Genomic DNA, 13,177 nt, shown 5'->3' on the forward strand with positions numbered 1-13,177 from the left:
TATTTAACACTTAAAAACCAAAAATGTAACATTTGTTTGATAAAATCACCACTCACATTTCCGTGACAGAGAACATCGTTTCCCTTTGAAGATAGGATATGGTCGAAAAGCAAACAACAAACGCACATTTAACGCCATTCAATGTTAATAAAACATGTATCGTCGTTTCTACCTTTAAGTTGACATGGAGACAGACCGCATCAGGATAACAACGTGGGCTTTGCCACACAAACACTCAAGTTTCAGTGTAATTTCTTCTGCCATTGTTCACCTTCATGGGGCCTTTATTCAATCTCCCCATGCCCTCCTCCATTGCAACCCTACCTTGTTGCTAATCATCCTAGATAAAGACATAGATTAAGTCCATAGTTAAAGCCCCCTCTCGCAGCAAACTGACAACCAGATATTTCCGGATTCTCTAAGATTGAAGATTGAATGAATGATTTTTATTCCTACATCCGATGTTAAAAGAATAGTCTTCTATCCACATGGATCACAGATCTCCCTTTCAAGTTGATGCTCACAGAGAAGATAGCCCTCAGCAGGATATATCAATGGGGACTTTGCACATACATTGAGGCGTTTCATTTCCAGTGTAATTAGATCTCCCCACGTTCTCTTCCATGCTGACCTCGCATGCTTGCTAATTCAACACTTAAATGTGTGCAGATACAGATGTATACTAAAGCCCACCATTTTACAAAAGAGAAGCCCACCGTTGAGAAGTTTTCTATGTGGAAATTCAGCAATTTAAGTCCAGGCACTCATGTGATATCTGGGTCTTTCCGGGTTCTTTGACCATGTTAATCTACAAAGCACTTTAGAAAAACCAAATCTTGGCCCAAAAAACCCCCGCATCCATTAAAGATTTTCAAAAATCAATTGCAGGGAATAAGTGAGGACAAATTCATATTTCTGAAACGTAAATTAGGTAGAGCAAATATGGATGGACAATTTTCCCCAAATGCTGAGTGCTCAGGTGCTGGGTCGTTTTGAGTCCAGTCATTGGTCGAGTTGTAAAAAAAAAGCCAGGGGGGATGGTGGATTTTTACTTTTAGGTGCTCATTTGTGCTGATGACAGCGCATATGGTGGGAGACCAACGGTGTGATAATTATTATTATTACTATTATTGTTATTATATTGTTATATATTTTTTGGGATAAAATAGTCATCACTCTAATTTTATCCCCAAAAACGCAGCTGATGGGACGCTTTCGATTCAGAGGCATGCATCACATTTAAGGATTTTATAAACTGATTCTTATTCTTTTTTTATCATAAATGCATTCGGCAGAGAAGGGAGTCTAGCGTTGCTCACGGGTTGGGATGAAAGGGAGAAAAGGGAACAGAGTTGCCTTGTCATGGAAGCCATGTCCGAGATGCAGAGACAGCTTCACGCTACCAGTGTCTGCCTCATACTGTGTGGAATGAGAGCTTGTGAAGGCACTATTGCGCAAGCACGCAGGCGCGCAGCAAGCGTGCCTGCGCAATAGCATACTGCCCGAGAATGCAGTAACACTGTCAAATCTGTCCCTGGGAAAAGTAACGTTGCGCCGAATTGAAAAAGGAAACCGCTATAATGAAATAGCAGTAATATTTCCACATTAATTGATGAAATAACAGGGGATGGGAATGGGGGATGGCTGTTTCAGAAGGGGGATGATTTTGATCATTTTAATTCCAAGGGGGTTATCATCCCCCCTCATCCCCCCTCAACTCGAGTGCTGAGTCCAGTTCTAAAAATGCCTATACATCGCTTTGAGATTAAAGGGGTAGTTCGGAATTTTGGACATAGGCCCTTTTTTTTGTCATAGGCCCCACATAGGCGACAGTTGTCAACACATTTCATTCAGTCCTTCTAGTTACAGAGTTTGCTCGTGCTAGGCTAGCGCAGGGCAACGGGCAATACTAGCCTGCTAATAAAACAGTCTTACCCACTCCACCGTACACCCGAGGCAAATCAACTATAAGCCAGACGGTCGATGTAAATGTCTGTGTTGATAGAATAATGTTAGAAATAAAACTACACACACACACACACACACACACGGTGGCGGAGTGGTAATCGGAGAGTCTGAGAGAATTTCCCCAGTGGGCCGTTAACGTTTCGGGGCTGTCGGGCTGATTACTGCGGGATAACAATATTGCGTTTATAAAAGTTCCTTGCAGCGCCGTCCGGCAGCCTGAGCTGTGCGCCCGCAACCTCTCACTCACTCACTCAACAAAACAACCGCAACAACGGTCAACGTCGCAACCAAGTCGATTTTGTCTAGAGGGGAGTAACTGAGCGGCCCCTCCCGAAGTGGTACAGCCCAGGTGGGCCTTGAACTGCGATTGGTCAGAAAGACGTAACAGCTAATGACAACATTGAGTTTTTCACCCACTCCTTATCCTCGCTTACCCCAGCAAGTTTGTGCGGCGTGCTTGTTGTTTTGTTTCCGGTGTAGCTAGATCCGGTATGGTGTTGTAGTTTTTCTAACGTGACTAGTTGTTGCTAGACAGCAGGTGAAAAAACTACAACGTTTGCCAAGCCAAAAGAGCGTTAATCGCGCGATAAAAAAATGAACAAAAAAAAAAATTGGTTTGCGTTAACGCCGTTAATAACGTTTTAAACTGACAGCACTAAATATTATATGATATTTAGGTATTTATACTATATTATATCTAATATCACGGCCAAAAGCTATGCGCGCCTCGGATGATATTATGAATCATAAATACTGCGTCTGACGCCTCTGGCACTTCCACAACAATTAAAGACTCGTAGTGGGGGTTATCACGGCCATGGTTGAGAAGAATTGGGGGCAAGGAACTTTGGCCTTGACTCTCTGAAGTCCGTATTGAACCGCGACATGGAGGAGAAAGGGATTGTACTCTGGGAGCTGAGCTGCCGGATTGCTGCCGAGCTTCACCCGCCTTCGGCGGCAGTCTGGCAGCTCCGGCGGGTGTACTCCAGGAGCTGAACTGCCGCCGAAGCTTCGGCGGCAGTTCTGCTCCCGGAGTACACCCGCCAGAGGTGCCGGACTGTCGAAGTTTCGGCGGCAGCTCCAGCGGGGGGAGCTCTGCGACAGTCCGGCAGCTACGGCGGAGAAAGGGATTGTACTCCCGGAGCTGAGCTGCCGAGCTCCCCCCGCCGGAGCCGCTAGTCCGCTGGTCCACAAAGTTTTAGCTATGCTCTGATTGGAGGGGAGTGGGGAAGTGGGAGGTAATATTCAAAGGCGCCGAAACGGACTCACTCGTTTGGTAACTGAGAGACCTTAACATCAACCCAAATCCCAGGAAAAGTGTTGTTTTCATAATATGTCGCCTTTAATGCTGTTGCACACAGTCACGTGCGTTTCCATGCAGACAAATAAAAAGAAAAACGCTTAGAATGAAATATCAAAGGGGCTGAAAGGTTTGGCAAAAGTGGCAATTGTGAAGGTTTCCATTTTGTTCTCTTCGGCGACCACTTTTGCAATAAGCTTCAATTTTCCCCAGAGATTCCCCAAACAGTGTCGCCACCAAAATCCAATAAAATAAATTAATAGATAGTGCAATTAGTTTCAACAGTGTCCAATAGGCTCCATCAACCATTTGGCGATCGATAGTATCTTAGCAGTATTTTAATTAAAGGTCACATATAAATAAATTGCATCTGATTTAGTTTCATCAATACCATGTGCGTCTGCACGTGCTTGCATGGAGACTCAAATAATGTTGTCTTTGTTTTTCAGATTCTTGCTCTCACTTACTGTTTTCTTCTCTCTCTGCGGATTAAAACTAAAATAATGACGAGCTGAATCACGGGCACACACACAAACATGCAGACACACACACACACGTACACACACACACGTCGCAGGCACACACATGTACGCAGGCTGGCATGCACGCACGCACGCACACACACACACACACACACACAAACACGTGCAAGTGTTTTCACCTGTTAGTTACTTGACGCAGAGTATCTACTGCTGAACAGATGAATAACGAACAATGGAGGTTTATAGCGGAGTGCCGATGGGAGCTAACAAAGGATTATAATAATGATCACCCGTTGGGAGATCCTTTTCTCTCCCATCATAGAGCAAATAAGAATGAAAAATAACAATTGGAAGAGCAAGTTGTATTAACTTGTTTTGTTTTTGGGGGTTCTGTGTTAGGTTGTGTGTGTGTGTGTGGGTGGGAGGGTCGCGGGGGCGTCTGCGGTGGAATTGGAGCATGGCTATGGGGTCGGAGGTCAAACTTCTTGTTAACTGCCTATAGGCAAGTTCTGCACAAATATTGGAAAAATGTCCATGATGATAAAATATTATCTGGGATTTCGAGTTGTTATTGAGTCGTTACTCGAGTTCTAGGTATCGTTATGCACGTCGTATGTCTTCTAAGTATTGCAGTTTCTAATCAACACCCTGGGGCTTTTAATTAACTTGTAATGCTGTTTACTGTTTATCAAATTAATTTGACCTACAGTTAATTCAGTTCTGTCAGGAAACACTCATGTCTTAGATTTAACCATTAATCACATGACTGGTAATACTATTTTCTTTAGCGGTATGGTTCCACTCTTTTCTGGTGCTCCCTGCTGCAGGATTTAAAGCATGATACACGCATGTCAGGTACAGAATATAAACAGCACACCAACATTTGACAAAAGGGAGCCCTATACAATTAGGTATCTCAACCCATTGTATAAGATATATTCAATACAGAGCAGAACCAAAGCATGTGGAGGCTGGGGAGGTGGAAGGCCAAATTCGGTTCAGCACACAAACACAGAGTTTGCATGTTGTTGACGGATGGCAGAATCTCTGTGTTCGTCAATCTACTTATCGAGTCTGAAAAACAAGATGGCGTCGAAGGGTGAACTACTGATGGTATTGTGTGTAGAAAATGTCCCTTAATAAACAATCTGTACACTTACAAAGTTATCAATGCCTCGTTTTATATGTTAAGACCCTTATTATACTACCAAAGAAGTGTCGGGCTACTTCTAACCTTTTAAGTGGTTTAAAATAACGATTTAGTTTTTACCATAACACATGCCCCCATCATTCCAAGTTTATAGCGTTTTGGTAGAATCGGCTAAAAACAGCTAACTTAAGAATGCGTATACATGCACCTTTTTGCTCCCAAACGAACATCCCAACTCGTTATCATGCTAAACATATCCCAGATCCATTTTACTCCGGACTTGTCCTTTACCTTTGCAGCAGTGTTTTGAGGAGGCAGTTCTTTAATTGGCAGCCTATTAGTGTACTGTGTTTGATTGGACCACGTTAGCTGTCAGCTGAGCAGGTGCGCATGCCTTAAGTGTCCCACCAGAACTACTCCCATATATAAGAGGTTAGGAAAGTGCTCATGGTTGCTCTCTCCGGTTGGCTTTGAACAGCTTGAACCAAGAACCTTAAGGTCAGAGAGTCAACTCAATGTCCCGCCCCCCTTTACCCAACATTACAGCAAATTGAGCTCCCTTTAATCATTACATCGTAATAAACAACAGTAAAAATAAAACCGGATGAAATGTTTTTGAATTTCCACGTTCATCTCATCTTTGGCTTGTATCACACCTGGTGCATCAGTATGAACTAAAAGAAACATAATTGCTCGTTATTCACAGCTACTTACAAGCTATTTGAGAGAGAGCAACGGCCACGAAATGGAAGGAAATAATGAGGTCTAGGTATGCATCTAAAAATAACACCAACGCATTGTGCATTCATACATTGGAAAAAAAAATAGTATAAAAGATTACTTAACATGTTTATGCAGTATAGCTTAAGATTAAATACCTTTCCATGAATCGATATAATTGGTACCACGAGTTACGTTGATTTTTAACACAGCAATCATAGCCAACTGGGCAGTTATTCATGAAAGCTTTCATAACTAAACGGTAAGAATAAATCTTTTCATAACCGTTCAGCGGAGGAATGTTGGTGGCTCATGCAGATGCAGAACAGTGCAGATGGCTCTCTTTGAATACGTATCTTAGAGCTAAGTCAACTCCAATGTCTCTGCCCAAAGACTCTTGACATGTATTTTCGGTGCTGTTCTTTATCATACAGAATAAGATTCTGCGCCCATTTTATCACCAGTAGAAATTGTTGGGGCTCCTTGAAGACGTTCTTCTCCTTGAAGACGTGATTCTGAATTCACTGTATGTCGCTAAGGATAACAAAGTCTGCTAAACACTTAATAGCATACAGTCCCAAACAGTCACAAAAGAGGTAAGTAGCAAAAAGGTAAGTATTCAACGTAGGGAGGACGGAGAGGTGAAATCCTTTTAAAAAATCAAATGTTTGATCCATGCAAAATAAATTGCCCCTGGTGTTCACCATGATCATTAATGGAACAACTTATTGACTTTGATAAATGTGCTTATTTTATTCATCATTATTCGTTATCATAAAATAATAAAAGACCAAGGCTGAAGAGTGACGTACAGGGAGCAGGGTGGAAAGTTATTTTTCTTAAGCTAGCCACTATGCCCGGGGACACGGAGTTATTAGTTATGATGCACAGAGAGGCTGAACCGATGACCTCACCATGGGAAGCTTATTAAAAGATATTGCTCTAATGGTAAAAAGCCTCACATTTAGCTTCCTCCGCAATCATTGCATTGAGCTCAGCGCTGCATTAGACTTATTAGGTTTTTTCCGAGCACGGCTGGGGCCAGAAATCAGGGGATTTGCGTCCATAGGACACATAAGAGCCTTGGAAGGTTTGGTTCTTAACTCTGGTGTCTTTCAATTCAATCTGACTCGTTTGCCAAATAATATATATATATATATGTCAATAAACGACTGTATTTTGTTATTTTATTATGTTATTGTAGTTAAATTGAGTTACTTGTGTAATAACATTATCCAAACGATAAATAAAGTATATTTAAGGTATTCATTCAATGAATTTTTTTATTGTTATTCAAGGCAAGGGTTTCATTTGGTATATAATACCCTTGGGCATAGCATAAAGGTAAAAAACAATATATGCAGTGTTATCTTAATTTTAGAGGTTTTCTTTTCGGTTGGAAACGGGTCCAAATAGCTCTTTGAGTGTTTAAGGTTGCCGAACCCTGCTCTAGGTGAAAAATAACCATTTGTTGTGAAAAACTAGTCTTAATGTTCCCATTCATATGAAACGTATTGGTACAAAAATGCCCAAAATGCTAATTATCATAACATTTTATCAATACAATTGTTATAACTTAAGGTAAAACAACACTTTTCAGGTTATGCAGCTGTAATTCTATGAGAAAATATTAGTAAAGAAAAAAATGCATCTGCATAATCTCATAAGATTATTGTTTATTACTATATCAGGTTTTTATTGTAACATTCTGTAGTGCAGCTTTGCCATTCAGTCTTGAATCACCCGTTCAGTAATATCCCCCCTCCTTCCACCACATCTGTGATCTGATTGGACGGTACGGCAGAGGGAACGTCCTCAGCTTGTGCGTGTGTGTGTGTGTGTGTGTGTGTGTCTGTATGCGTGTTTGTGTGTGTGTGTGTGTGTGTGTGTGTGTGTGTGTTTAACGGTACAATAGTGAAGAGAGGCGAAGCCAAGCCACAGCAACCGTGATTACCAGACCTGCTTGCAAACTGTTCTCTGCTGTGTCTTACTCTCTCTCCCGCTGTCTCTCACTCACGCTGGCTCTCCCTTTAGATTCAACCTACTGCTATATCATTTTCTATCCTATCTTTTGGGTCCTCCGACCTCGTGCGGGTTTCAACAGTCCAATCCTTCAAAGCTCCTTCCCTTCCCACACCTGAGTGGAGGGCTTTGAGACGGGCGGAGGGCGGTTGATGGGGTTGGTGGTCTGGGGGCGGCGCGCATCACTTGAGAGACCAGAGATCAGAAGACCTTGGGAGACAATGCGTGGCTTTTTCCAACCGAACTGATGAGCTGTGGATCAGAGAAGGCAACGGACCGCTTTTTCCCCTCCCTCCCTCCCTCCCTTTCATTCCCGCCTCTGCCGCTGATTACTCGCACCACGCGTTCCCACGACGGGGGAAGCAGCGGCGAGGACTGAAGAGGGATGGATTAACAGCGGCCAACGTCAAAGACTGCCTGCTCCACACTATGAACTCCACTCAGTTCTATGGGCTCATCCAGGCTTACCACCACAACGCCAGCCACGGGGCCACCGCTCCGCCGACCCACCCGGATGTACCCTCGGACGCCAAGGAGGACCCCTCCTCGTCGGGATGCTACGAGCAGCTCCTCATCTCCCCCGAGGTCTTCCTCACGCTGGGCATCATCAGCCTGCTGGAAAACATCCTGGTGATCGCCGCCATCGTGAAGAACAAGAACCTCCACTCGCCCATGTACTTCTTCATCTGCAGCCTGGCCGTGGCCGACATGCTGGTGAGCGTGTCCAACGCCTCGGAGACCATCGTCATCTCGCTGATCAACAGCGACAGCCTGCCCATCCCCGTCACGCTCATCAAGAGCATGGACAACGTGTTTGACTCGCTGATCTGCAGCTCGCTGCTGGCCTCCATCTGCAGCCTGCTGGCCATCGCCGTGGACCGCTACATCACCATCTTCTACGCCCTGCGCTACCACAACATCGTGACCGTGCGGCGGGCCATGCTGGTGATCGCCGGCATCTGGGCGTGCTGCACGGGCTCGGGCGTGCTCTTCATCGTCTACTCGGAGAGCACAACGGTGCTCATCTGCCTCATCACCATGTTCCTCACCATGCTGGTGCTGATGGCCTCGCTCTACGTGCACATGTTCCTGCTGGCGAGGCTGCACATGAAGCGCATTGCGGCATTGCCCGGCAACGCGCCCATTCACCAGCGGGCCAACATGAAGGGCGCCATCACGCTCACCATCCTGCTCGGGGTGTTTGTGGTGTGCTGGGCGCCCTTCTTCCTGCACCTCATCCTCATGATCTCCTGCCCAAGGAATCCCTACTGCACCTGCTTCATGTCCCAGTTCCCCATGTACCTCATCCTCATCATGTGCAACTCCGTCATAGACCCCATCATCTACGCCTTCCGCAGCCAGGAGATGAGGAAGACCTTCAAAGAGATCTGCTGCTGCTGCTACGGCCTGTCCCACCTGTGCTTGTGAGACAAGAGAGAGATTGTGTGCGCCACAGGAGACGTGGTGGAAGAGGGTGTTGGGGGATTGAATCTGCTGCTACAGAAAGGAAACGTTGGGATTGGTTTGAAATCGGTTTGAGGTGTGAAGTGGTTCTGGGTTGGAGGTACTTTGTTCTGATCGCCTGGGGGGGAAACTGAACCGGGCTGTGTTTGATTCATGAAAGCAAGTCAGTCAGCTGCCTGGGGTTTAGAAAAGAGTCAGGCAGTGGGAGAGGTAGGTTTACCACATGTTGTAGATAGGAACCTGCCTTGCAATGCTTCTCCTTAAAGCTGATTTTTTCTTTTGCCTTTGTATTTTGTACATGTAGTACCATTCAAAAAGTGCAATTTAACCTTGACAGAAACTGTGTGACAGGGTATTTGTAAGATTGATATATGTGTGTTGCTGGCAATCTGTCAGAATCTTTATTTTTTATTATCTTCTCAAGCAAATCAGGAATGTCATTCATCTTCATAAGATACGTTGAAATATGTATATATTTATAAGATGAGGTACAGGTGATGAAGGACAGCGGTTTGTACAGCAATTAAAGTTTATGAAAGGAGAGAAGACAGAGAGAGAAAGAAAAAATGATATAAATATTTGTATTGTTTTGAATATCAAATCTGAAATGATTGCAGTAAGGCTTACAACATACGGAGAGTAATCAATCAAGTTTTTATGTGCACAAAAACAAAAAAAGGTAATATGTGTTGTGTTGAAAATGACCTCAAGATCTTTTCAGGAGATCAAAGACCAACGAGTCTGCTTACGCTACTGATGTTTGCGCTGATGCATACAAGGCCACTATGAAATGCCTTCTGTGAACGAGTAGCTCGCTTTGAAATGTTGCAACACAAATGCAATTTGCACACGTGACTGAAAAAATATATATTTTGTTGACTCTTGGGTAAAATAGACAAAAAAGAAAGACTGAATGTATTTATATTATGAATGTATTACTGCATTATCGTGTGATGTACTATGTTTGCCTTAAATGTGTGGCACATAAAAAAAGAAGAATGTGGATTTTTCTATTCATCTGTGGTGGTCTTTCATGAGCAGTTTCAATTATTGCATTAATAAAAAAAAGTAATGCAGTCTAATGTCCTTCTCAGTGTGGTTTTTAAAATTGAAACGCTCTTCATAAATCCGTCCAAGCCTTTGATATGTCAGATTAAATCTGTGCCAGTATTTATATTTAATGTTAACCTTTTAAAAGAAGGACAAATACACACCACTGAAATGAAGCAACCCATGTTGTGCTCCCACTCAGCAGGTGTATTTACCAGTCTCTCCCCATCGACTTCAACCTTTGAGCAAAGATTACTCTGTTGACATTTAACCTGAAAAAAAACAGGATATAAGAGATGCAAAGATACAACAACCCCCCCTTTACTTATGTGCTGTTTTTCTACACAACGTTTTGCTACACAACGATGAGACAGCTATCGGATGCCTGCCATGGGCTTAATACACCTTTGAAACCACTATCAAGGATCATCTAATGTGTACTTAAATATGGATTAAAGTTTGAGTCATTCTTTAATGAATAACACTCCGTTTGTATCTCCGCAAGCCAACTCATTCTCTTTCATCGCTTTGGAGCCGAACCAGGCATCATAGACTAGAGAATTGATTCAAGGTTTATTCATAGTAATATCAGGGTGAGCCATTGTACACACAGGGTGGTTTGACTCACTCCCATTCAGTATTAAACATCAAACTGTGAATCACATATCAACTCAGCATCGACATTGGCCCCCACTAGCTCCAGGCTGATAACTTCTAGAAGGGATATAATGTCATCATTACTAGTTTATTTGACAGATAACATTGAAGTTGTTCCCTTGTGGCAACTCATGCTCCATTTTTCTTCTTCTTTGCAGTTCATCAAGGACTCGTGATGCGGAGAGCAGCCTGATTGGTATGAGCCCATGTTGACTCTGCTGCTGTGTTGCCCTGGACACTGTACATAATAGCGGCATTTGATACCTAGTCAGGTACTCTCTGATACAAGTAATTAACACACTTAAAATGTTATTCGGGGCTGACTGAGCTGTGCGCTGTGCAGTCCGTTTTGAATTGCAAACATTTCTGAATACTACAAAATTAATAAAAGGAAAAGAAGGAATGAAAAAGGATTAAGAAGTCAAAATGTAAGATTCAAACAGGTACACCAGAGAAACACATTTTGGCTGATTTCAAAATGCTTTCATAAAATTATTATGTGGATATGCTAATAAAATATATTTGCATATATATATAGCTGAGTGCTAATTTTTTAGCACAACAATGGGAGAAGTACTTCAGACTGAAAATCAGGTGCTGAACATCCGATTTGAATCGGAATTGATCTCCTTGAATTAGGATTACCCAAATCTGCCTTTGAATATTCTTTAAAAAGACAAAAAAATATAAAAGGCCCCCGTTTCATTAACAATCATAAATTACATTTTACAAGGTCTCTCTTTTGGTAGTTTTAAAGGGGAACCTAATGCCAGAAGGATTTTGTAATCCTGTGTTTCTTTAAAGGCCAAACATCGACTTATGATTTCTGTGTGGCTAAAGGGCACCTATTTTACCACAAGAGTAATATGAAATTGTAAACTTCAGTCATTGCAAGCCATTTTAAAATAAAATAACTAGCTGCAAGAATCGGGACGTAGCCATTTGTGACATGGATGTACGTGAATCTTTATGTTTGTGTGACTGTGAGGGCTTCAGAACATGTCTCTGGACGCCCTTGGGCGATAGCAGCTCAGCAGGTAGAGCGAGGCCTTCTGGGTCAAAGTTCAACCCCAGCTTCTGCCGTGCTCCTCGCTTCCCCGGAGTCCGTGTCCACACTACTAGTTGACATGGCCTTTACATAGGAAATTCTTTCCTATTCTTTCTTTCCTATTCTTTTACACACAGCAACGAATTCTTTCGTTGCTGTGTGTGGTCTGGCAATATCCTAAGCCTCATAGCATAATTGCCAAAGTCATATTTGGGCCAAATTGTCCTAACCAAATATATCCTACCCTGGCTAGAAGGATAGGTGACGACCGAAAGGACCAGATGGGTTTTCTCTGGAGGGTGGCTGAGATGTTATACCTCAACACTGGCCTGGGAACGCCTCGGGATCCCTCCGTCAGAGCTGGCCAATGTGGCCCGGGAAAGGGAAGTCTGAGCCTCCCCGATGGAGCTGGTGCCCCCGCGACCCGACCCCGAATAAGCGTTTTTTTGAGGATGAGATGAGATGAGATGAAAACCTAACCGACATCTACTTTCCTAACGCTGCTGGTTTACTTTGCCTCGTTGGCTATATCGTAAGACAATCAGAGTGCTTTTTACATTCCATAATCACTATCTGCCTATCTGAAGTCAACATTCTTTACGCTAAATACAAGATGAACCTTAAAATATGACCTAGGCAATTATGCTATGTAGCAAACGATATGATTCTTCGACAAATCGATGAACGTGAAATTGGAACGTGACCCGCCATTTGCAGCCAGAAGGGCACGATGTGAAGTGTCAACCACGCTTAAGTGTGGATGGAGCGAGGTTTGAAACACACTTGTTCGGACGGATAAACCTGTTGACGCGAAAATGTAATTTTAAAGTTAATGTGGAGTTAAGTGTCGAAGTGCCCTGAGAAAGAGACATTGGCCTTTACTGGTCCTTGTGTGGCCTTGCACGGTTGATTCACGGCTGGCGTGGGCTGTGTTCATTTGTGCAGTTAGGGGTGAAATTGAAGGCTAAGGTGTGTCAAAGAGATTACCACTAACCCTACCGCTATGGTATGAATGCAGTCTGTTTAACGATTAGACCGGGAAGGGATCCAGTGCCCTGTCAATAATAAGCCAAGCCATGGAAACGCTTGCCAGAAAAAATGGAAATTAAATGCAAAAAAAAGGTAATAAAATAATGTATCGTTAAGAAATATATTGTTTGTACATGGCCTTATCTGACATAGCTTCCAAATCTGGTGTACAGACTTTATCTTTCCAGACGTGTCTGGAAAGAAAAAGAAGAAAAATCGGTGTTTTGAAGATACCAAAGGCAATTATTTTTTAATTAATACCAATTATATATTGCTTACAACTCAAT

General features: G+C 43.1%; 1 protein-coding gene across 1 annotated transcript; it reads left to right on the forward strand.

Moving 5' to 3' along the window:
- Window positions 1–8,071: 8,071 nt before the first annotated feature.
- On the forward strand, window positions 8,072–9,070 carry mc4r (melanocortin 4 receptor; the record flags this gene model as incomplete). Its single annotated transcript, XM_079755097.1, has 1 exon — window positions 8,072–9,070. One exon carries the CDS (start codon window positions 8,072–8,074, stop codon window positions 9,068–9,070), a length of 999 nt encoding a protein of 332 aa, XP_079611223.1.
- Window positions 9,071–13,177: the final 4,107 nt, after the last annotated feature.

The sequence above is a fragment of the Pollachius pollachius genome (genome assembly GCF_949987615.1).
Source record: "Pollachius pollachius genome assembly, chromosome: 17".
NCBI lineage: Eukaryota > Metazoa > Chordata > Actinopteri > Gadiformes > Gadidae > Pollachius > Pollachius pollachius.